Below are 25,968 nucleotides of genomic sequence, written 5' to 3' on the forward strand. Positions count from 1 at the left end.
GGGTCGCTGCAGGGAGATTGAGAAGGAAGGTAACAATTGATACTAGAGATCCCTGCCATGCATACCAGGCTGCAGTTCCATAGTATGATCAGCATATTTGAGCTTGCAATCGATTAGTGACCAGAGTCACTCGCGAAATTCTCCAGCCGCTTGTCGCACTTTATCTTTGACGAGGTAGGAGGAGGGGGGTTAGTTTTGAGCTTTTTTTTTAATTCTGGCGTTTTTCGTGCAAAAAGAAAAAAACACGATATGATTATGAGGCACGCCGTAGTGGGGGACTCCGGATTAATTCTGACCCCCTGGGGATCTTTTACACGCACCCAATGCACAGTACACTGGCGCTTTTTGCATTTGGCTCCCATCGAAACACGACCCGCGCTCTAAGATTTATTTTTTTAATATTTTTTTTAAGGTGCGAGGGGGGGGGGGGGCGTTTTAATGTTTATTTGCGCCTTCACGGGCGGGTGTTCGTGTGGTCAGGTTTCCACGCGGTCTGGACTGGTACAATTATTTCGTTTTGATCCGCGACTCTTCTCCGAAATGATAACAGAGCAAATAAATAAATAAATAAATAAATAAATAAATAAATAAATAAATAAATAAATAAAATTTAAAAAAAGCCCGATCGATATACTCACCTCAAGAGTAGCCTTGTAATCAATTAGCCAGGGCGTTCACACGAACCCCACAATAGCGGGTCGAGTGGGTTTTTCGGGCTGATATTTGTCTGTTGCGAAACGCTTCCAGGTCGGGGGCATGAAGGAGCCTCGAATATAGGGATGAGCTAGCCCGACTGTGCATATGTTGACTCAGCCCGACCCACTTGCAATGCGCATCTAAACGCGCACAGGATAGGTCCGCTGTTCGCAACCAGCCCCGAATAACCGGAACGCGCTGTTCGCGTCGCTGTGGTGCGTTCTTCTGACGTCCACGGCTGCCGCAGTAGCAATTTGTGTTCCTCGGGAAGTCTCAGGTACAAAACGATCAGTAGAACCTGCTTACATGAGTATTCAAAGAGCCTTTTCTAAGAGAGGAGGCGCGCCCTCAGTAGTGGTGTAAAAAACGCGAGTTCGTCGCAACGGTACTGTGCGAACAGAAATTTTTCTTTTGCGCCCTAGGAGAACTTGATTTGCCTTTGGCAGAGGAAGTAGTAATGGTTGGCATAAGCAAGTACCAGAAGAAAAATAAAATATAAACCGCATCCCTATGCAACGCACATTACAACAGCGATAGCTGAATGCGACCCGTGATTGAACATAGTAGCAATTGGATTCATGTCTGGCGCGTATTGAGCATGAAATGATTTTAGCTCCCGCTGTCGGCGACCTTCCAGTGACCTTGAACCAAAAGCCAGAGCTGCTATCTGGGCACTCAAACGAGAATATCCGGGCAAGTTGCGAGAACAAAACGAGATCCCCCCCTTCGCGCCCTTTGCACAGGACTAAGTATTCTAGTTCACTATACACAGGACCGCATTGCATATGCTAGTTTCTCACCATAGTTACCCCCAAATAGATTACAAAAAATATTGCTTCCGAGTTCTTCCTAATGTTTGTTCACAATATCACTCAAGCTGCAACTTCTAGTATACTGGTTTTATTTGTCATTTTCAATGGCGGACGTTCAAAAGACAGATACTAGGACGCCATACAATTCAGTTCTGGGAAATAGAATTTGCTGTGGATCTACAGCGCTCGCCGAGCTGCGGCGTGGCATGGCGCCGGAAGCGTCTGATGCGCTCATTTGCCTTCATTGAGGAAGGAATAAGTTGGGAAAGAACATTACGTCACGCAGCCAGCCTAGGGAAGCGAACGCTCCGTGATGCCAGCCCTTTGTTCAGTGGCGGCCCAACACTTGATCTCCTGCGGCGAGATCACGGAGCAACAATCGAGATTTCCCGAGACCTTTTGTCGCACCTCCTTCAGGCGCTTTTCTTCTAGTTTGGCGGCGTCCATATGGATCATATGGATCAGTGCAGTGCACAGTATGGCGTGGTGCGGTGTAATGTGCCGTGTCGAACATGCACTACACTCATTTTAAGATTGTGGCTAGTATCGTCGCCATTTCATGCTTACATCTACTCATAGAGGTTCATACAATAATTACTAGCGGGAATTCTGGTGCTGGTGTCTACGGGAGCTGCAATGACAGCGGTTGACCGAACGTGGGAATTGCGGGAAGTACATGGATTTGCCTAAACTTCCTCCTTCTGGCTTCAATCGGCTTGATGAGTTTGTAAACTCATTTTCAACAATGTACTGCATTATAAATACTTAAATAAACATTATTAAAATTGTCCGAAAGCAGGATTCGAACATGGACTGCTAGCACAGAAGCCCAATACTGAAACCATTACGCCACGGACCCATGCATTGACAAGCGATGCGAAATGCCCTTATGAATTTATCGCAGACATGCCAGTGCCTTGGGATGTATGGCGCATTTCGATTTGGCCACCTCGACAAGCTCAATCATTGCAATTAGAATTGATTGTGCGTGTTTGCAGTGTCTTCTGCACTTTTAAGAGTATAAATTGCTCTGAAATTTACGACAATGAAGGCATATAAAGCGTAATAAACAAAGCCGCAAGAATGTCTGAATCCACAAGCATGAAGATCAGACAAATCCATTTGCTTCCCATAATTCCCATGGTGGGTCAATGACTCCAGCGCCAGAGTTCCCTTTAGTATATTGCAGGAAACTCTATGCATCTACTCTTGATTACGGGAGAGCCAGTTTTTTATCCTTACCTTTGACCACTACTACTACTGGGTTTATAATTTACATGCTCCACAGCACAGCATTAAATGTTTCGCATTTCTGGTACTCCAAGTTGCACGCTGTTTGTTGAGGGGGCTTCAGTGGCAAGTTTCGTCCTTCGCGCCTACATCCTTCGTCTCGAGACGGTGGCTGTGGAGCTAAAGTGTATGCGGCCAGGCGAGTAATCTACTTTAGCCAGAGAAAATAAAATAATTTGTTTTTCTTTTTTTTTTTCCTCAGGAACCATCGCAGATTATTTTCAAAGTAAGCGAACAGCCACATGCGGACATAACGGTGGCACAAATTAGAGTCGATACACTTTTGTAGATGGCATGACAGCACGACAACGGAATCGCAACAGTGTGACGACAGCGGTGGTATGACATACTCCTCGGATTCGCTCATGCAGATCCCACGCATTGTAGGAGTCGGTTTTAGTGAAGCCGAAATGGCACATTTCGACATGAGATGTGCAACTTAGTGTGCTTGAATACGAGTACAACATGGACTCCGGTGACGAATGCGTCCTGCATCCGCCAGGCCAGGCGTGGGAGAAACACGGCACCGCCACAGACCGTAACAGCTGAACAGTCGAAACCTTCAGACACCACAAAGCTCTCGCACAACGTCTCAAAAATCTAGTTGGCATTCTACGACGACCGCACGCTGCAACTCTGTTGCAGGAGAGCTCATGCCCTTAGCGGGGAAAGGTTATTTGCTTTAAATAAGGGGAGGGCGACCACCTGTCTCTGAATGGGGTTCACTAGCAGCGTACAAGAGCTCACCACTCGGAAAACAGCCTTTTCATTTCAAGCAGCGTTGTTTCGTTGGCATTGTCAGTTGAACGAAAACCCAGCGTGATGATAATTTCTATTGGCATCCACTTAGAAATGGGCGGCGACAAATAGTTACCTGCTTGACCTAATCACATTTTACTACATATATTGCAGTCTAGCATGTCGCCGATCTCTCCTCAATCTTTTTTTCTCTGTTCATTAAAATCTATATTGTACAGTTACCTATGCCTGTAACGACTCTGGTTCTTTCGATCTCTTCCCTGCTTTTTTTTCGCACAAATGCTCTAACCATCTCTTGCTTATCTCGACAGCTGAGCAGTTGATGCTTCCATTCGCTTTGAATCCCAATGATTCTCCACTTCAAACGAACGTTTTGAGGCAGTGGGACTCCATAACAAGAATTGATAGAAGCTCACAGAACTACCCAGATGGAGAAGCTCTCCAAAAGCCAAACCAGAAGACGAATTCTACTATCACAGAGCATCAACTAAGGAACCAGAACCAACATCAAAACAGATATCCCACCATTACCCAAAAACATGCATCCTTTGCATAACAAAGAACGAAGAAAGGAAAGACCCAAAGCATTACGTAAAAGTTTTCAAAGTTCTAAATATGTGATTTATGTGGATGCAGCTAAATATGCACAAGATACCGTGGCAGTGGCAGTAGGCAATAATCAAGGAGATGCAACTGCTTCCCGCACAGTCCTAACAACCACACCAGAGGTAGGAGAAGAGGTGGCCATTGCACTAGCAATGAAAACCTCTTCCAAATATAAAATAATAATAAGTGATTCCAAGACCACCATATTAAATTATGCTAAAGGACGCATCACTACATCTGCAGGCTTGGAGTGATGCCTGACACCGGCAAAAGATGCCGAGAGCGAGTGGGGCTATACTAATCCAGGTACAACCAAATTAGGAAGGCCCACTAAGCTTCAACAAAGCCACTCCCTCACCAGAACAGGAATTGGCCTCCCTGGTGCAGTATTCGGCCACTACCTCCCAAATGATTCCTTCAATAAACCCATGGTCATCAGTCCCCAGCAGCTGCGGAGCACCTGACCAAGATGGCGGTCAGACCTGTAATGCAGCAGAGGGTGCTAAGTATCTCTGGGTCTGGACAGGCCGCCAATGGAAACTGACCCTGTCAACCTTTAATTGCCGAACTCTGTCGAGTGAGGCTAGCTTAGCAGGACTCTTTGAGGAACTATCAGACGTTGTTTGGGATATCATCGGCCTTGAAGAGATTAGAAGAACTGGTGAGGCTTATACATTGCAGAATAATGGCCATGTCCTGTGCTATAGAGGTCTGCCAGATAAGAAGCAATATGGGGTACGATTTCTAATCCATAAGGATATAGCAGGCAATGTTGACAAATTCTACTGCATTAATGAGAGGGTAGCTGTAGTTGTAATCAAACTTAATAAGAGGTATAGATTAAAGGTATTACAAGCCTACGCTCCAACATCCCGTCACGATGAGCAAGTAGATCAGTTTAATGAAGATGTTGAATTAGCGATGAGAAAAGTGCAAACTCAGCATACTGTAGTAATGGACGACTTCAAAGCAAAAGTGGCGAAAACGCAGGCTGGTGAACAAGCAATTGGCAACTACGCTGTCGATTCTAGGAATGCTAGAGGAGAGATGCTGGTAGAATTCGCAGAAAGGAATAAGCTTTGAATAATGAACGCATCTTTCAGGACGCGTAGCAACAGAAAGTGGACCTGGAAAAGCCCTAATGGTGAAACAAGAAATGAAATTGACTACATTCTTTCTGCTGGTCTCAGCATAGTGCAGGATGTAGAAGTGATAGGTAGGGTAAAGTGCAGTGATCATAGGTTAGTGAGGGCTAGAATTCACTTCAATTTGAAGAGAGAAAGAGTAAAATTGGTCAAGAAGAAACAGGTCAACCTACAGGCAGTAAGGGTAAAAACAGACCAATTCAGGCTGGTACTTGGAAACAAATATGCAGCATTAGAACAGAAAGATGAAGATGACATAGAGATAATGAATGAAAATGTAACTAGACTGGCTTCAGAGGCAGCAAATGAAGTAGGAGGCGAGGCACCAAGGCAACCAGTAGGCAAGCTCTCCCAAGTAACAAAGGACCTAATAAAGAAACAATAAAGAATGAAAGTGTCAAACTCAAAAGATAAGACAGAATTTGCGGAACTGTCAAAACTGATCAACAAGGCGAAAATAAGAGATATCCGGAACTATAACGTGAGAAAGACTGAAGAAGCGTAAAAAGAGGATGCAGCCTGAAATCGGTGAGAAAGAAACTTGGCATAGGACAAACCAAGATGTATGCACTGAAAGATAAGCAGGGTAATATCATCAGCAATCTCAAAGATATAGTAAAAGCAGCGGAAGAATTATATACTGACCTGTACAATACCCAGAGGAGTCGGGATACCTCCATTAGAAACAGTAATGAACAACATACAGAAAATCCTCCTATAACTAGCGATGAGGTCAGAAGGGCCTTGCAAGACATGAAACGAGGAAGTGCAGTAGGAGAAGATGGAATAACAGTCAATTTAATCAAAGATGGAGGAGACGTAATGATAGAAAAACTGGTGGCTCTCTATACAAAGTGTCTATCGACTGCAATGGTCCCAGAAAACTGGAAGAATGCAAACATTATACTAATCCACAAAAAGGGAGACGTCGAAGAATTGAAGAATTATAGGCCCATTAGCTTACTCCCAGTATTATGTAGAATATTTACCAAAATAATCTCCAATAGAATAAGGGCAACACTGGACTTTAGTCAACCAAGGGAACAGGCTGGCTTCAGGAAGGGATACTCTACAATGGATCACATCCATGTCATTAATCAGGTTATCGAGAAATCGGCAGAGTACAAAGGCCTCTCTATATGGCTTTCATAGATTACGAAAAGGAATTTGATTCAGTAGAGATACCAGCAGTCATAGAGGCATTACATAATCAAGGCGTACAGAATGCTTACGTAAATACCCTGGGAAACATGTACAGAGATTCTACAACTGCCTTAATTCTACACTAGAAAAGCAGGAAGATACCTATAAAGAAAGGGGTCAGACAGGGAGACACAATTTCTCCAATGCTATTCACTGCGTGCTTGGAAGAAATATTCAAGCTATTAAACTGGGAAAGCTTAGGAGTAAGGATCGATGGCGAACATCTCAGCAACCTTCGGTTTGCCGATGACATTGTTCTATTCAGCAAGAATGCAGACGAGTTACAACAAATGATTCAGGAACTTAACAAAGAGAGTGTAAGAGTGGGGTTGAAGATTAATATGCAGAAACAGACAATGATGAATAGCCGGGCAAGGGAACAAGAGCTCAAGATTGCCAGTCAGCCTCTAGAGTCTGTGAAGGTGTACGTTTACCTAGGTCAATTAGTCACAGGGAACCCTGATCATGAGAAGGAAATTCATAGAAGAATAAAGATGGGTTGGATGGCATACTGCACACAATGTCAGCTTCGGACTGGAAGCTTACCGTTATCATTGAAAAGGAAGGTGTACAATCAGTGCAATTTATCAGTGCTGACATATGGGGCAGAGACTTGGGAGACTGACAAAGAAGCTTGAGAACAAGGTAAGGACCGTGCAAAGAGCGATGGCATGAAGACTGCTAGACATAACGTTAAGAGACAGAAAGAGAGAAGTTTGGATCAGAGACAAACGGGTATAGCCGATATTCTAATTTACAATAAGAGAAAAGAATGGCGCTGGGCAGGTCATGCAATGCGCCGGTTAGATAACCGTTGGACCATTAGGGTTACAGAATGGGTACCAAGAGAAAGGAAACGCAGTCGAGGATGGCAGAAGACTAGGTGGAGCGATGAAATTAGGTCATTAGAGATCGCAGGAAGAGGCCTTTGTCTTGCAGTGGACATAAAACAGGCTGATGATTATGATGATGATGAAAGGACGCATCTTGCCAAAGGTGCACAACATCCTCCGGGCTAGTTTCCACAGAGACCGAGTCAGAAGTATACAAATCATCTGGGCACCAGACCACTCAGGCCTGCCAGGCAACGTGAACGCGCATGATGTGGCTTGAAGTTTCGCAGACCTAGATGACGTCACCAACACGGACACATTCACAATCCACCGGTCGGCCAGAGATAGGCTGTTGTCCTATAGGGAAATCCCAGACCATTACAGGCTAGCCAGGGCTAGGTACCTGGTGGCACATTGCTCCTTATGCAAGTGGCAATCAGTGGCTTGGCGCCTAATACAAAACATTCCCCATCCCCACTGCCTTCAGTCACTATCACCCTGGCACATACACAGACATGTGTAAGCACTGTAACAACAGAGCGGACCTTGAACAAATAATCTGGGCATGCCCAAAGAAAGAATATATTAACAATAAGAGGTCAGAAACACTGACGAACTTTAATAATAAGAGATTAGGAGCAATGGGAAACCCAGATATTCAAGCAAGTAAAGTCCAAATGGCTGAAGACGCTGCTGCGGCCCAGGGGCTGCCAGCCGCGGTATAAAGGGGGGAGGCGAGAGACCTCCAGTCATTACTCCCTCTAACCACATTTTGGGCAAAATAAATTTATTTCTATCTCTGTCTCTCGAAGGTGAACATCCCCTAAGGTGCTTCCTGGGTGAATATCTTGGCATTCTATTGTGATGTGCAAAGTTGTGTCCAGGCTATTGCTGTAGCAAGACAGGTCTCATCCTTTTCCGAATATTTACACCAGTATGTTTTGTCCTCTGCGCAGCCAGCTTGGGCCTTGAATAGCAAGGCTTTGCTCTTTGTATTATTAAACAGATTTTTTTCTTCCAAATTTTTTTTTCTTACAGTGTTTGTAAATCTTCATGGGCGTTTTTGGTTTCCATCCTTGGCATCCAATTTACCATCTCTGTTTTCCTCGCTTTCTTTTTGATGACTCTGGGTTACCCTGTACTTTTTGCCAAATTCTTTAAACTCTTCCTCCATTCTGTGCCCACGCTTTCATGATATAGATATTTGTGCAAATGAGCCGCTCATTTCCTTTCATCTACATTCCCGAGTCTTTCTCTAAATCTAATTTTGCTCTGCACTTCTCAGACTTGAACACAGGCCAAACCCATGTCCCGCTGCACTGCCTCATTTGTGGCTTTAGCGTAGGCCCCCAATGACAATCAGCCCAGCGACCTTTGCTTAACTTCCAACAGACTAGATCTCCATTGTTATAGCACAGAATGACATAAATGTGTGAACGTTAGTACCAGTACAAATGCTCTTCAATTTCCTCACGCCGCTGAACATTTATTGTACCACGCCACCACGCCAACCAACCATGAACCAACCACGCCTTTTTGTTTGCCTGACAGACACACAGCAAATGACTCTCGCGCTTGAAGCACCGGGGCTTTTGAAAATTGTCAGCTACCGTGAGCTTAAGTTTATCCGATCCATCGGCGTTGCAGCATAAGAGAACCGTAATGTGCTCTTTGCTTTTTTTGCGTCCTTTGCATGCTTCGCCTTTTAAACAGAGGCTCTTCTCGGGTTGCAGGTTAACAGACCGGCCTCGTCAGCATTAAAAACATCACAAGGCTTATACTCTGCGATCAGTGACGGCAGCTTCGCTAGCCAGTCGCTGACAACTGCCTCGTTAGCTTTTTTCGCTTTGCCGCAAACGCTTTTATAACAGAGACCGTGCCTAGTCTTAAAACGCTGCAGCCACCCACTTGAGGCCTGGAATCCAGCGATGTGCAGAGCAAGTGCAAGCTCGTCGGCTTTCTCCAGCAAAACTTTACCGTCAATATTTACACCAGCTGCGGTTACTTCTTTAAACCAAGTCAGGAGAGTCCCCTCAAGCTTCACGTGCTGAGCAGTCTTCGCTTGCCGAGCGTTGAATGAAAGCACACTTTTCACGATGGAGTCTCGCTGTGCAACAATTGTGCTCAGTGTTGACGTTGCGAGGCCCAGCTCCTTAGCCAACTCTGTCCGCTTCCTCTTGGGATCCTCATCGACCTTTCGAAGAATGTCTAATATCTCTTTAAAGGAGAGTGCTTTCCGCTTGCGAGACAGCTCGCTGTGACTAGGCAAAATGGCGCAAACAAAAAGAATGCGGCCCGAAGCACAGCAGCCACTCCGTCCGATAACACGCGGAAAAGCACAAAAGCAACAGAAGCGCCACTGCTTCAAACTCTTCATGCCCAGTCGCAGCCTCCGCGCTGTCCGGCACCGCATCCATGCCTCCGCACCAAAAGAGAAAGGGAGAAATCGCGTGACTGCGTGCTGTTCTCTTTCGCGGCCGTCGGTGGGGCGACGTTTATTCATATCAACCGACGCAGGCCAAAAATCGATTCGTAACAACCGTTCTCTAGCATGTTTGCAAAGTAATGGGGCTCGGCCAGGACCTCAGAAAAATTCGTATCACCCGGAAATTCGTATTAGCAGTGATCATATCATCGAGATTTCACTGTATATATATATGTATGTATGATATTCTGAAAGCTGGTTGGGCCCCAGCCCCCTCCGCAAAAACGAAAACTCTCCACCTATGTCACCACCATATTCAATGTTCTCCTCCTTTTCGTCACAAGCCCTACAGCTGGGGTTCGGTGTTTTTTATTTAAAACAAAATAATGTATGTCTACATTTGTTGCCAGAATTTAGTTTTTAATGGAAAAATTCAGTGAATGGAGTAAATTTACTAGACAGCTAATACAGCAATGCAGCAAAAGGACACATCACAAGCCTACATGCACTCCAATAAAGGAATCTGGGCCGCTATCTTGTACACATTCGAAAAGCTGACGTTCAATTTCGCCTCACGCGATTGGACTACATTGGCCTAGGCCGCGATATCGGCGCAGCCTGGACAATCAGCCCTGGTGGGGTCAAGGTCACATGTCCGCCTGCCACCCAAGCAATCTTTACCTTTTTTTTTTTCCTTTCTTACTTGCATCCATTTTGTCTGCTGCAGCAATGAAAACAAGAAAGGGTGGGATACGCAGAGGGTTCAGGAGAGTCCTAGCCCGGCCCTTGTAGTCTTTGTGCTGCAGCCATTGCAATGGATGAACTACGCAAGTTCACTGATGCTAATGCAGCGTCGTATCTACATAGTCATTTTTTTCTACATTATTTTTTGGAGCTCTGTATGCGAGCAATGCTACAAATAAAGTCTCATTCTATTAATGCTCAAATATCAAATGTGCTCGCTCTTCATAGCTGCATCGTCACATCGTGGTATGCTGTTGTGCCCTTGCTAGACTACTACTCAAAAACTTTATTCTGTGTATTAAATACAACTACAGTGTTAAAGACCAGCATCTGTAGTTATAGAGCAGATTTCAGCGTCAACTAGATTAGTGAAACAGATATTCACCAAAAGAAACCAGTGAGCTCTACAAAAAAAGTTATCCCCCAAATAAATGTCGGTAAAAGTTCATCTGGAGAAATATATTCACGGAAAAAAAATGAAGTTTAGGTTAGAAATAGGAACTGAATATACTATGGCAAATTTTGGGAGGAACAAAGCAAGAATTCAGAACCCTACTTACACATAGTCCTATGTATGGTTATTTGTAGTGGGGCAATACTGGTGCTGATATTTCAGCATCCATGGCCATCCACCACATCTGTCTTGTGTTGGTGCACCCGAGTGCCTACCACCTTTGCTGACATCTGAGCATTCTCTGCTTGCCATAGGGCAGCCATAAAACGCACAACTTCCTGAGCAGTCATAGCAAGCGCTTCCTCCACTTTATTCTCAAGCAGTTTCTCATGTAGTTGAATACCTTGCATGCCCTTACATATTATACACAATAAAAAAAAGTCAAAAGTCGCCAAAAGTCGCCTATCATACGTAATCTTGCTGTGCTCCTCGCATCTCCCAAAGCTTTACCTGCAAAGCTTCCCTTGGATGGCCTTGTTGGAAATGTTTTCGTGGCAGCCTGTTCTCAGGCATTCAACGGCTAACTGGCCTTCCTAGAGCCACTCCCAAGTCAGCTAAGTCAAGCAAACGACATTGTTGGCAAAAGTGAGGGCAGGGATGTGTACTACTATTCATAGTTTACAAACCACTACGTATTGGTTGAACAGCTACAGCAACCCTCGCCTACTTTCACATTGCCAGCCTGCCTTGATCCGTGCGCAGGTGGCCTTAGTGTGTAGCAATGTAATTGGGCTCAATGCGTAGGTTCACACCTAGGTACACGTACTCAGTCACCTGCATGAAAACTTGGCCTCCGGGAAACATAAAGGGGCGATGAACCCTTCATACTGTGACCCCGCCTGGGAGCTGCTCCGGCAAACGGCCACTGTCTACAAGGTCTGGCAGTGTTGATGTAGTGGACGACAACAATGTTAAAAATACTGGGAAGAGCTTTTGCTGTAAAACAGGACAAGGTACCAATAAGCTCCAGTTGCATGTGTTATTAACGATCTCAAGTGCATGCACCGCCTTTCAATGCATTTGCTCTATGCATGAGAGCAGCATGAGACTCGAATGACTGATTGTGACTGTTACCAACATTGTTCTCTGAGCACCTATATTTTGTTATACAATAACTTGGCACTGAATTTAAAGCTGTGAGGCATACTCTGGTGTTTGTGACTGTGGTCAGGATTATGCTTGATATTGCTGATACAGAGAAATGCGTATTATAAACAAACAACGGCTGAATGCCTCACTCCTCATAACTGTAGTGTGTTAGGAACAAGAGCAGTCCTCTCAAATTCATTCCTTGGTTCGCTGTTTATTTGAACTAGCATCCTTTATCTCGTTTGTGTGATATTGTTCTTTACTGAAACAAGGCGAGACGTTGGAGCTTTTTGTGCAAAGAACATTGAGGCTCTGCTCTCAAAAGGCACATAGTGATTATCTCCTTTGCACAACACAGGTGTGCAAAACTGAACCACAGAATCACATTATTGTTTGATCATGAACTGGTTCAGTTAACAGATAGGTAACATTCCTGGTTGCATTTCTAACTCGAGTTTTGTCATTTTTCAGGATGGACTTGAATGGGTGTGCAAGACCATTAAAAGGAAGTAAAGCAATGCTGAAAGCTGCACAACTCTATTGTTCCTTGCAATGGGGTATCCCAGCATTGCACAGTACAATGGCTGGCAGAGCACCTTCTGATGAATGGGAGATAATTTTATTCAGCACAAAATGCAGCGAGAAGATAAAAGAATGCGAAAGCAGCCAGGTCTCCTGTGTAGCACATCACAACACTGTTGCTAACCTGCAAACGCACTATCACTACTTCTCCCAAGGGCAAGCAGGCTCTGTCAAAACATTGCAGACTAGTTCCCTTAGACAACAATTTGAGCCCTTCTAGGGGAATGGAATAGGCATAGGCTGCATCTGCCAGAAAGGTTCACCGTGGTTTCTCAGTTCCTTGACTGCAAAAATCTCACAGGAATACCCATAAGCCGCTAATGTAATAATCTCCTTAAATTACATAAAATTCACCTAAATGAGTGCAAAGAACCTTATTTTGGTGTCGTGCCACAATCTGCAACTGACTGCACTCAAAGAGTCATGTTGTAGCTCAATTAAAAGTCCTTTTTAGGAGCATGTGTGCGTCTCAGTATTGACAAAGAACAAACAGCACTATACTGGAAATTATACAGCACAAATGCTAGCGGTGTGACCACTTGCATGTTCCTAGTGTGGGAGATTCTGGATGACTGCAGCAGTAAAGTCGGTTGTGCTGGCGTAGCCACCAAGGTCTCGAGTACGAACCTATAAGTGAAGAAAAATGGTAGCGGTAATTCAAAAGGATACCTAAAATGCAAATGAGTCATTAGATTAAATTATGGGGTTTTACGTGCCAAAACCACTTTCTGATTATGAGGCACGCCGTAGTGGAAGACTCTGCAAGTTTTGACCACTTGGGATTCTTTAACGTGCACCTAAATTTAAGTACACGGGTGCTTTCGCATTTCGCCCCCATCGAAATGCTGCCGCCATGGCCGGGATTCGATACCGCGACCTCGTGCTCAGTAGCCCAACACCATAGCCACTGAGCAACCATGGCGGGTGCAAATGAGTCATCAGTTAGATGCTGGGTATGCTTAAAATACAAAATATTTTTGGCCCTAAATGTACTTTGTAAAATGATTAAATCATTGTGTACAGTTATGCTGATCTAAATATGGAAGCATACCTTGCCACTCTTGATGACCTTCTCCACAGCATCCTTTACAAGAGTAGCATAGTAATGAAGGTTCACATGGCGTAGCATTTGCGCAGCACACAGAAACATAGCTGTCGGGTTTGCAATATTCTTGCCTGTGGCCTCTCCAAATGTGTGTCGTGCTCCCTGTAAATGACGAAAAAAGAACTCAGAGCGCAAGTGTCGGTGCTGTACTACCACAGCTGTAAAAGTAGCAATTTAAAGACAAGGATGACAGAAACGAACAAGACAGACGGTGCTAGCGCCAAGCAAGACATCTTCTTTGTCCTTGCCAGTAACATGCTATCAGCTCATCACAGCATTCACTAGGAAGATACATAAAACTACTACAACTCAGCTTTAACTAAAAATTTTATTCTTACACATAGACAAAGGTGATTTGATCACAGTAATATGGAGCAGCTAAACATGATATTTTATAGCAGTAAAACACACATTTGGTGCCGGTTATACATATAATTACACGCACTTTCTCCCTCCCAGTGTCTACATCTATCTACTTAGTCCTTACTTATTTCATCTGCATTGATCACTCCTTGTTTGCCATTATGTCCTTTCTTTAGATACGACAGTTCTTTTTTACTTGCTGAAATACCAAAGCTTTGCACTGTCTTTTCCTACAATATAAACCTTGAAAAGTTCTGCAAGCAGGCTTTCCTGCCGACACCTAATGCAATGCCATTAAGAGCGCCAAGCTAACCCTGAGGTTAAGAAGCAAGTTGGGCCCGTATCTTGTATCATGCCCCTGCATTATCCGTTCTTTCTGCCCTTTGTCATTGGCTTGAGCACGACTTGCATGCCACTGCTCCGCTGTTATTGCTGTGATCAGCCACTCGGTGCACCATGCGATAAAAAAAAATAAAAAAAAAATAAAATGGAGTTAACAAAATATACACCTGATAGTAGCCCACAACAAAAATATTGAAGCGCTATAGCTGAAAGAACCACCAGTGTCTAGCATTGCCACTACTTTGGGTGCTAGCTAGGCACTACAGATATGTGACAAGTCCATAAGGGAGCATCAGTTCGTATCCAAGCTACACAATATCCACAGGTTCACTTCTGCACACAGTTCATAACTGTTGATAACGTCAGGTTCTTTGTATAAAGGCCTAAAAAAATGATTATGAAGAAGGCCTGAGACCCATATTCCTTCCAGGCACCAATGAATTCTGCTCATTCAAGATTTAATTTCGCCACAGTTCTTGTATTTTCTTAATCATGAAAAACATACAGCTGCAGAACGAATTCAGAATTTTCAATTTTCCAGTGAGTTTTTGCAACTTTCTACAATACAAACTCCAAGTGAGGACTCTCTACATGAACGTCATATAAGAGAACATAGAACTATTTTGTGTCTAGCACAGTTACGAAGCACCTACACAGCCAATTAAAAAATATGCCCAATGTAAAACATAGTGAGAAACAATGAAAGATTAAACCTGCTACATAACAACATAGTGACACTGAAGGCAAACAGCTGTGTTCCTTTGAACTCTAGTGGTAGACTTTGCACATATTATTCAAACATGCAGCACAGGTTCATTTAGAAGTATTTACATATATATGCATAACATCTTAAATTTTATTTTCATCCGTGCTTTTACTTTCAATGCACCATTTTGGTATGCACAATCGTGGACACAGCACCTGAAGGGGATAAACCAAACCTTAAATGAAAGTTGCTATATAAGGTACTTTTTTTTTTAGTGAAGCAATTTGCCACTGCAGTATTGATTATAAGTTTTTGCACAATACATATTACATACACATCAGCAGCCTCCATAAAGGCCAAAACAATGGACCAAGGAAAGTTTCAACAGCTATTCAAAGAAGAGCGACGATCAAAATGTGTTTAACTGGCTGGCACCTTCTCAACATTTGTGTGCACTGCGTGCGATTTGTGCTCATGGGATGCCTAGGAATTTCTATAAGCTGGGAGCAACAGCTGATCACACAATACAACAGCATCCTACAATACAGGGACATGTTTCCTTTAAGGGGCATTAGAAGTGGTGTCAGTGTGCCAAAGCTGTCATGCAGAGTGGTGTTTTTTTGCAAAATCTCCCCATTTCAGCTCAGCTAGAAACTACACGATGAGTACCCTAGAAGCGATGAGCCCACTGGTGTTTTGAAACTAACAATTCTTCCATTTTATTGAAAGTATGCAAGGTGCATCATGGCCAGCCCCTTCTAAGCTGTTCATGCTTAGGAACCTGAACAGCGTCAGCACTGTGCGAGGTAAACAGGTTGAAAAGTTATCGCAGCTGACAGCAGTTAAAACTGCTATCAGCTGTGGCCCCTATACTGAATGGTGTGGCTGCATCTTTCTGATGGAGAATATATACTGTGCCTCTGGTAGTGTGGTTTCAACTAGCACACATTTATTAATAGGCACTAACCAGTATAGTACGAGCACAGAATGTTGCACCTGCATTTTCACTTAGTATTTTCATATGCAGCAAATTCTTCATGTGGAAAGGTTTTATTGTACCTTGCTTAGGATGATGTGAGAAAATACAATATTATGATATAAACCTCAAAGGCCACCCAGTCTTGCTATGGTAGCTTTGCTTCGATTTGTTCTGAAGGTTGAGTGCAAATGTCAGTGCTTTATCACACACTGCTATTACAGTGACGCATAGTTTCAAAGATCACAAAGCTGCCATGAGAAACATATAAACAGGATATGTTAATGGTTTCGTGCTTGAAATACAAACATTGCTTAAGTGTAGCAGTACAGCATGATTGGCTTCTTGACACAATCAGCATAGCTATTGGCACAGCAATCAGATCACTGCAATTACTGCAAGCACACTACAATCTAGGAAGGTCACATGCATTAAAAATATTTGAACTCTGAATGCTGTCATCATTATCATTATCTAATTAAAAAATTAAATTATGGGGTTTTATGTGCCAAAACCATGATCTGATCCTGAGGCATGTGTAGTGGGGGACTCCAGAAGTTTGGAAAACCTGGGGTTCTTTAATGTGCACCTAAATCTGCACGCATGTTTTCACATTTCGCCCCCATCAAAATGCAGTTGCCATGGCCGATTTTCATGATGTCACAATGCAGAAAGAAATTTGCTGACATTGTATAGCAATAAGGCTAGATATACTGATGTTGCTTGTACAATAATAAACAAGATTGCAACACTTGTTTCTTCTGGTTGCACACGCATAGCAGCTGTACAGATTGCAGGAATGGAGCAGCCAGTGTATTATTATGTGATGACACATATACCTCCTGGGTACCAAAGTCAAAACTGGTTTGTAGAAACAAGTAGTATTGTTATAAATTATTTAAGGCACTATCCAATATCTTTCCTAAGGTTTAGATGGTCTGGGCATTTATTTGATGTAAACAAATGAGAAGACTAATATGGCATGATTCATGACAATAACATATCAAGAGGCTAAAACAGCAGTGACATAAAAAAAAAATATCAGCAAACTTGAGGATCCTCAATGGATATACGAGCCTAGTTATAATGGTACATACATTCCCGATTTTGAAGCATGTAAATTACAGCTTAAAAACAATTGACAGAATATTTTTAAGGTGACAGCCACCAAAGCACAGTCTTCTGATGTGTACAAGTACTTTGGGCAGTAAGCATGGTTATCAGCAGACTCATTCTAAGGAATCATTCCAAATTAATGGTAAAGCCTGTGCATCCAAACAGACTCTTACATTGAAATCGAGGATATTGCAACATCATTACTCAGGTCATCAACCGTTAATGGCATTAACACTGAGGGCAAACTTTTTCCATCCATCTATCTCTGAGCAAGGCACAACGGTTCTACCAAGCGAGTTGATCAAAAGAGCAAATCATGCTACCAGAAGTGCCAACAGCCTATACACAGTCAACAACTATGAGGGACATTCCGAAAGTAAGTTTCGTCATTTGTTTTCACACGAAACTTTATTGCAAAAAAAAAAAAGATACACCATGGCATCATCTTTCCACATAGTCGCCACCAACATTGAGACATATGTCGGAGCGTGCAATCAGTTTGAAGAAACCACTCTGGTAAAACTCAGTGCCCTACAAAGTAAAGAATTGTTGCACAGCCTGTTCCACCTCACCACTGTTTTGGAAGTGACGTCCGGAGAGTGTGGCTTTCATTGCAGGGAACAGGTGCCCATTCATACCAGATAACAGCTTGCACTTTGATTGGCAACCACGTCATCAGCACACGTCTGTCTGCCATGGTGATTTGTACTCAACCTCTGCTGATGCTTCTTCTGTCATTGAACCAGTAAGAGGCGTGCATTCTTGTGACGATTGTTTGTTTCACCTAGTGTACCATCTTCTCTTAAAAAACGACGAAACATTTTCGGAACGTCCGTCATACAATAAGCCTTATGGATAGGAAGAGCATGCACTACAAACTAAATTTTTATACTTTGGCAACGTTTAAGATAGACAATAGGCAAATGAACTTATGTCAACCCAAAAAAGCCCTGTAACCTTTAATTTCCTGACTACTGATAATCAACTTCCTAATGTATGGCCTGCAAAGTAGAGCTCTGGCTGACACCAAGCATTCACTTGGTTGATCTCAAAAACTGGTGAAGCAAGGGTTAAATCACTGTCAGTGGCTTGTCACACCAAGCTAAACAATCACACCAATCAGAGATTAGCAGACTAAAGTACTCAAAGCTTTAATTATATAGCATGTTCAAAATCTTTGCATGCTAGCTTGCACTACATCAATGAGATGATCAGACCGAGCTGCTGCAATGCAACCAACATGAAATCCTGGCCACGTACCCATGTGCCATGACATCATAATACATTTTTGCTCCCAAAGGTCATGACTAGACCAAAAGAAAGCAGTACAAGAACTGTCATAGCAAAGAACCCTGCATCTTGCCTTGTTCTGGTCTGTGGTTGTAAGGAATTACCTGCTGTTCTGCATTATAAGCAGCACAACTTGAGCATTTCATATTTATCATGCAAAGTTATGGACTTGACAGCAGGGTCACAAAATAGAAAGGAAGAAAAACTTACTGGCTCATAAATCACACAGTCTGAGCTGTAGCTGGCTCCAGGAACTACACCTGCACCACCGACAAGGCCAGCAGCCAAGTTGTCGATGATATTTCCATACAGGTTGGGCATTACCATCACATCAAACCGATGAGGATTGGCCACCAACTGAAAACAGAAATCTGTTGCTTTCCATGCTTTCAGGTAACATAACTTTCTGGCACATTAGGCAGTGTTAATACTTTTGCTCATTATAAGTACACATGGCAAATTAACATCAACTTTCTTTATCGACCTTCCTTAATGGCAAACAAGCCCCATAAAGAAAAAGAAAAAAAGAAAAAGGCAATGCAGACAAAACAGTAGTCACCTGCATGCACGTGTTGTCAATGATCATGGATTCAAACTCAATCTGTGGGTAGAGCTCTGATATTTCCTGACAGCAGCGCAAGAATAGGCCATCTCCAAGTTTCATGATGTTAGCCTTGTGTACCACCGTGACTTTCTTCCGGCCATGCTTGGTGGCGTAGTCAAAGGCAAATTTTGCAATCTTGCGAGACTTAGTCTCAGTGACAATCTTGAGACATTCTATCACTCCATGTACACTCTGAAAAAAGAAAAAAAAAGAAAGAAAGTGTGGTACTCACAACAAAATGTAGAGTACATTCAATTCAAAACAGGCTGAGAGATGCAAATACAAAATGACACGTTACCTCATGTTCAAGAGCGCTGTATTCACCTTCTGTCTGTTCCCGAATAACAAAAAAGTCAAGATTATTGTGCCGAGTTTTGATCCCCGGTAGACTGCGCACATGAACCACATTGGCAAACAGGTCCAGCTGGTTTCTGAAATCCACAGTCAAAATAAGATGCATTTATTAGCACTAGCAATTATTCACCAAAACAAAATATCCTCACAAGAAAATGCAAAAAACTTCCTTTACCTGATCTTCATATTCAATGTTTGCAATTCCCCTGTGTGCGAGATGTTTGGTGAAGACAAAATTCCTTTGAGTGCAATGCCATTTTTCTGCACAGACTCTATCACAGTTTCAAGTGGTGCACTAATGGTATGGTGAATCTCACTGTAACAAGTTAAAAAAAAGCCAGAACAGTAACTTTCCACTGCGACTTATTCAGCTTTGGAACATACCTCAAGAAGAGTTCTTCAAACTCAATAGGAATACTGATGGCCTCAAAGACCTTTTTGACAGCATCAGCAAGCTCTGGCCCAACACCATCACCAGGAATGAGAGTGCATTTGATCTTGGCTTGAGGGCGTGAAACTGGTTCTTGCTAAGATATCAAATGTAGAAACATAGAAAACGTAGGAAAGCTTATTCTGTGAATAGCAGGCAAAACTATAGCATACAGTAGAACTTCATTAGTATGTTCCCATTTGTTATGTTTCCCAGACTTATGTTCTAAAATGCTGACCCCATTTTGTTTCCATAGGGTCATGTGTATTAGCTTCGCATTATGTTTCCCTTCTAAGTTGTTAAAGGGACACTAAAGGCAAATATTAAGTCAAGCTTAGTGCTCGAGAATGTCCAAAGCATGAATCTTGCCATGAACAGAAGTTTTGTAATCGAGAAATTGAGGTAAATGCAGGACACTAGTTGAGACCCCCCCAGGGACATTCAAGTACTAGCCCGATGATGAAGGCACTCCTATTTCTGCCACTAGTACTTAACCACTCGTAATAAAAAGATCATTGTATTGAATTACAAGAGGAAAGAGAATGCTACTTGTGCAGCTCTACTCAAATTTTAGAAAAAAATAAGAACTCGATGTTACCCCTGACAAAGGTGCGGGCGGGTCAGATGTTTAGTTTTCGTCACTCTGTGCTGGCCGCGCTTTCGCGTTTCAGTAGTCTGATTATCATGTAGTGCTGTGCTTGTGTTGCTGGCTTGCAAAACTCTCACAAACTGCAAGTAGCAGAGAATGCTACCTCTATGTGATGTTGCAGGATTCCCGAACGGTTCATGCCACTTGACCAAGAGCAGCTACACGGGCGAATTCAACACCCTGTCTTGGCTCAGTTTCTTCATTACTGCGCATTTGTGCTTTATGCAGAAAACTTGTACCACCCTCTTTTGGATGCCATTTTACTCACTGATGGCAGTAAAGGGCAGTGAGGGAGTTTGCAACATCACCACTCCCCGCTCGTGGACGGGCGATTTGAATTGCGCTAAAGGTATTCAGACCCTTCAGACGTAACTTTCTTATAAACCAAGTCTTTTCTTGACACGAAACAAGCGCTACAAGGTTTCTGGAGTGGTATTTTACCAGTCCACGTCAACTTAGTATTTTCCTTTAGTGTCCCTTTAAGTAAAAAAATTGCAACAGTGCACCACAGAAATGAATTGTCTGTCGGCAGCACTTACATTAAACGGCTCTTTTGTGGTCTTTGATAGCTTGTGCAATTACTTCAAAATACATGGCTGCACAGACACTGAAAAAAAGCTATAAGTGCTCAAATAGAGGTTGTTATTATCAAACCTTCAACACAATCGCCAGATGGAAATCGCAATCTTCATTTAGTGCGATTTACGGCTAAGACTGCTCCTCGTTCACTGCAACTGCCAAGCAGCATAGTGAGCTTTATATAGTGCGTTTTCAATAGTTTGGTGGCTTTCTATTGAACTTTACATAAAGATTTGTGGAAGTAGCTTTTTGCCTCATTTGTAGTGCTTCCGCCATTGGATGTTACATGTTTTTAGACCATGCATTCTCTTCCTGTGGTCTCCTAAAAAAACATGTCAATGGAGGTCTACTGTAGTCTAAAATATGTGGTCAGTCATGTGGCATGCAAAACTTCAAAATCGCATTGTGTGGCGTCAAAGTACTTCACACATGCTACCAGAACCCATTGGGACTACATAAATTACATGGCCAGTTGCAAAACACGCTTAAGTTACCTTCAGTGGTGATGCCATCACAACAGGCATTATTTGCTTATACATGTACTCTGTTTCATATGTAACTGGCAATGCTGCACAAGTTGTACAAGTAAGGCGGTCACAGAAATCTCGCTCTGTGCATTTCATAGTGGAGTTCCTTTTGCTCTGCAACACTTTCTACAGAATATTTTCATATATTACAACTACAACTTCCAAACGTAAGATTATGTCGAATCGCACACTGTTTGTGAACTTTACGCTTTCAGTATGTGACAATGTTTTTGTCATGAGTGCAAGTGCTGTGGCCACTGGTCCCAGAAACATGTCACTCCACTTGTTCAGTGGTAAATAAATTCATATCTGCAACAGCTTCTATACAATAGCACGTCAAATTTTGCAACATAAAAGTATGAGACATAATGCTGCACTGAATTACATAACGCCTACCTATATCTTTCTTTCATATGTGACCCGCTATTCTTCGGTCACGAATGCGAGCAGTGAAAAAGAGTATCTCTAGCCTTTGTAGCATTTGCCAGCTATGTATGAAATGGTTGACAGTAGAATTTGATGTCTTATATGCCAAAATTTACTGGAAAAGTTGTTCTAAATAGCTACAATTTGTGCAGTGACATAAACAGCGTGGGCTTCACCAAGAGAAGAAACTGCACACCACTGAAGGTGCAGCCTCAAAAATTAATACTGTATGCTTGATTACACCACAGCAGGTTATACAAAAATAAATAGAAAAGTGAGGGTGTGCGAATACTCAAATACAAATTAAATATTTTCTATTCGATCTGTATTCTATCTATGAATTTTCTATTGCAAAGTTTCAAAAATTCATTTGTTTGAATAGATGACAATGCTTATGTGAGTCTACAGGAAGAAAAACCAAAGCAAGTTGAAGATGCTCCGAATTATTCTGCTGCAGGAGAGCTGCAATTGCTGCAGAGAGGCACTAGTTGCTGAGTAAAAGCATGGAAGAGCTAAGGTTTGCAAGCATGGAAGAGCTAGCATTTGCAAAATAATTTTTCATTGTTTAATAGAGCTGTTAGCCTTTAGGCAGCCCACAAATTGTTGTCTCAATATAGGCAAAACAATGTTATATAACCAACCTGCTTTGCTATGAATTTTCTTAAACTGATGTGTGGTGCTATAGTATTAGACTTCCATGAGTGCAGCACCCTATGTGCATCTGGTTATCTTCTGTAAACTTGTTTCATTACAGTTAATGTCATGGTGCACCAAATAGGATCACCTTTTAATTGCTTATTATTTTAAATTATGGGGTTTTACATGCCAAAACCACTTTCCGATTATGAGGCATGCCGTAGTGGAGGACTCTGGAAATTTTGACCACCTGGGGTTCTTTAACGTGCACCTAAATCTAAGTACACGCCCTGGATGTAGTTGATAAATCTAATTACACAAGTGTTTTCACATTTCGCCCCCATCGAAATGCGGCCACCGTGGCCGGGAATTGCTTATCCTTTACAAGCTGGTTCACTAGACTGGACATCTAGTTGTGAATGTCATTGCATCAAATAATGTAAATGAGGTTTTTTTTTTTTCCCCATAATAGACTCCACACAATCTTTCTATTTTACTTTGTTTAGAAAGGAAAAAAATATTCAGCATTTGATCTGGTAAAGAAATTTTGCTATTCAAATACCTCTAGAGAAGGTTACTGCTCCATGTGTACACACAGAAAGTGCTCCCTCTACACAGCAACAATCGCTCCTGCAATAACCTTTCATTGGGATGACAGATTGCAGGAGCAAAGTACTTCTGCCTAGGCTGCCTTAGTAGTACGCAACTGAAATGGCCAGTGTAAAAACACCACATGCATGGCCCTTTTTACAGACAGACCCGCTCAGCTACTTTATATAATTAGCCAAAATATAATACAATAATACAAAGCTATTGAATCTGATATTCTTATTTAAAGTGAAAGTATTAATTTTGTGTTTAGAACTTATAATATTGCTGCATTCCTTAAGAAAATGTACTTATTTCATTGAATAAAACAGAACGCTCAGAAGCACTGCAAGGTTTGGAGAAGCTGCATGTTTGAAGTCATGCATCATGCTTCATGCCTGACTGTTCTCCAACAGTTCAGGTGAATCGCGCCCACCATCAACACTTTGCACCTACTTCATACACCTTCTCCCAAGGCTGAGTGGCTGACTCGAGCCACAACTTATCTGGACCTGACAAAATTTGTCAGAAGAGCACTGAGGTACAACACCAGCAATTTCCTCGACTGGGGGCTTCTACTTAATTTTTATTTGATAAATAAAGTATGTCCTTTCTAAGAAACAGAGCCTTGTTGTGTTGTGGGATATTGGTACTTCCATACAAAGAAACAGGAGATTAGGTAGTCTCATTTGAACAAAGATGAGATACCTGGATAGTGTTCAAAAGAAAATGGGACAGTCTCAGCTAAAAGAAGATACCTATACTTGTGCAGAACTTTGTGCAATGCTTTAGAGTTGAAGCACTTAATCACGAGCACTGCCAAATAATGCAGAAAGCTTTTTTTTACTTATATTGCAGTAACCGCATTTATTTTGTTATCTCCTATACTTAAAAACTATACACTGCTATTCATATTAGTGTCCTACCCAAACCTAAATGCAGAGGAATGTGCACACACAAAAAAGCAATAGCTTCATAGAACATTGCAGCAGCCAGTGCATTCACTGCATCATGGGCTTGCTGTTGTTCCGTGCAATGCAAATGTACTCCCAAATTGATGAATGGTGCAAGTGCATGGCACAAGCCAGCAAGAAAAGAAATTGGAACAATGACATCTGCACAAAGCACACACACACACACACACACATGTACACAGCAGGAAAGTGCAGTCCAACCAATGAAAAGTAAAAACGAAATGCAAGTAGCTAAAGCTTCCCGAGCGTCAGAGCATGCACTACTCTGCTGCATGCTAGTCTTTCTAAGAAAATAGCAGCTCTTTACAGGCCAAGTGCTGCTTACACAATGTAGGAGTGACTGCAGTGACCCTTTTTTTTTTAAAAGGGTAGGGGCAAGCAGACATCACACTCATCAATAAGTCATCTGTGTTAGTGGTTCCTACATGTAACACAGAATGCTCTGAAAGGGAGCATTACCGATCAGGTGTCAGTTTGATTTGCACATGGACAAGTTATTGTTACCATTTATAAATGAAAGCATCGTCTATGGTCTTGCATCAACAGTGGCACTTCACACATACAGAAGGAAAGTTAGGCGTCATGTTACTCAAAGATTTTGCGTACTTAATGCACATGCATTAAGTATACGCCACAAGTGCTCCCCAAAGAGTTCGGGCGGGCGTGTGTGCACAGGTAACCAGTACTGTCGGTTAGTGGTATCCTGATCCACACTCGTGCATGCTACTACAACCAGATGACGAACTATGTCTGCGAATCCATGAACTCACCGAAATCTGGGTGAAGACCAGGTCAACACATGTAAAATGAACACGCCAAAGTTCTTAGTAGAAACGCCAAGGTAACAGCAAGGTCACGAAGAATTTTAGAACGTAACGCCGTTGAATAATTGTGTAACGGCTTGCGGTCAGAAATAAGGGACACAATTCACGGAACGCCTCAGCCGCATGTGCAAATAACTTACCACGGCTTGTAGCTGACCAGCGGTGACCGCTATGCACCTCTGATGCCTGTGTGTGCTCTGCAAATGAGAAGTAAAGTTTCGCACATGCTAAAGTTAAGTTGCAACGCGGAACTACAGAAGGTCGTAGTTTATAAACATTATGTTAAACACTTTGGTTAATTCGGCATGGTAACAGAATTCAATGGTCAGTCGAAAACAGAGGAGGCGCGGCTTTCAATGCACTATAGAGAGCTTCACAATCAGTGCAGCATCAAGCAGGCAGCAACAGTAAGATGGTACAGTGAGCTGATAGAGCTGGCGTCCCAATACACAGTGCGTGTCTTTTTTTTTTTTCTTGCGACATTATAATATGCATCGCACACACTTTTCACTCCTTCGATCACTGAGCTGAGGAAACGAGCAAAATATTTAGTGGTTATTTTGATGCACCAGAATTACAAGCAGTTGGCTTAAACACTGCATAACGAAATTACTGGACGTACAAGGCTGCATATCTTGCTACAGTTTTTCAATATTGAGCGAAAATTAATCATCCTGTCGGAGACCACTGCGACCACGGCGCTGTAAGGCGAAACCGCTACAGAAACTTCACGCTTCACGCGAATAAATAATAGTAAAAAAGCGGACTCGGGCCACCTGGTGACAGTGATCTTACAATATTTCATTACACAGTATCAAAATTTCAGATTTTTATTAATTTA

At 42.5% G+C, this 25,968-nt stretch overlaps 3 protein-coding genes across 3 annotated transcripts in view; 1 reads left to right on the forward strand and 2 right to left on the reverse strand.

Moving 5' to 3' along the window:
• The window catches only part of LOC142566059 (ELMO domain-containing protein 3-like), a 36,182-nt gene extending 23,661 nt beyond the window's left edge, over positions 1–12,521 (reverse strand). The window contains exon 1 of the mRNA XM_075676789.1: positions 11,742–12,521. Coding sequence (XP_075532904.1) covers positions 11,742–11,771 — 30 coding nt within the window. The 5' untranslated portion in view covers positions 11,772–12,521. The remainder of the gene's footprint in view (positions 1–11,741) is intronic.
• The window catches only part of LOC142566060 (ADP-ribosylation factor-like protein 3), a 26,994-nt gene extending 14,078 nt beyond the window's left edge, over positions 1–12,916 (forward strand). The window contains exon 5 of the mRNA XM_075676790.1: positions 12,528–12,916. Within this exon, the coding sequence (XP_075532905.1) occupies positions 12,528–12,569 (42 nt within the window). The 3' untranslated portion in view covers positions 12,570–12,916. The remainder of the gene's footprint in view (positions 1–12,527) is intronic.
• LOC142566058 (isocitrate dehydrogenase [NAD] subunit beta, mitochondrial-like) lies at positions 12,660–25,871 on the reverse strand. Its single transcript, XM_075676787.1, has 9 exons — positions 25,750–25,871; positions 25,268–25,324; positions 19,879–20,021; positions 19,670–19,810; positions 19,439–19,571; positions 19,096–19,332; positions 18,747–18,893; positions 13,690–13,845; positions 12,660–13,265 (listed from the first exon to the last, which is right to left on the reverse strand). The coding sequence occupies exons 1-9, from the start codon at positions 25,798–25,800 to the stop codon at positions 13,188–13,190; spliced, it is 1,143 nt and encodes a 380-aa protein (XP_075532902.1). The 5' UTR covers positions 25,801–25,871; the 3' UTR covers positions 12,660–13,187.
• Between the last annotated feature and the right edge of the window lie 97 nt (positions 25,872–25,968).

Source organism: Dermacentor variabilis, unplaced genomic scaffold, assembly GCF_050947875.1.
Source record: "Dermacentor variabilis isolate Ectoservices unplaced genomic scaffold, ASM5094787v1 scaffold_12, whole genome shotgun sequence".
Lineage (NCBI taxonomy): Eukaryota > Metazoa > Arthropoda > Arachnida > Ixodida > Ixodidae > Dermacentor > Dermacentor variabilis.

Excerpts from the sequence above, each read along its gene's own strand:
- LOC142566058 (XM_075676787.1), bottom strand. The coding sequence starts at position 25,800 with ATGATTAATTTTCGCTCAATATTGAAAAACTGTAGCAAGATATGCAGC. Across the intron at positions 18,894-19,095 it reads TTGACAACACGTGCATGCAG|TTGGTGGCCAATCCTCATCG; the intron begins GTGACTACTGTT and ends TTCTGTTTTCAG. Across the intron at positions 13,846-18,746 it reads ACTGTGTGATTTATGAGCCA|GGAGCACGACACACATTTGG; the intron begins GTAAGTTTTTCT and ends CGTCATTTACAG.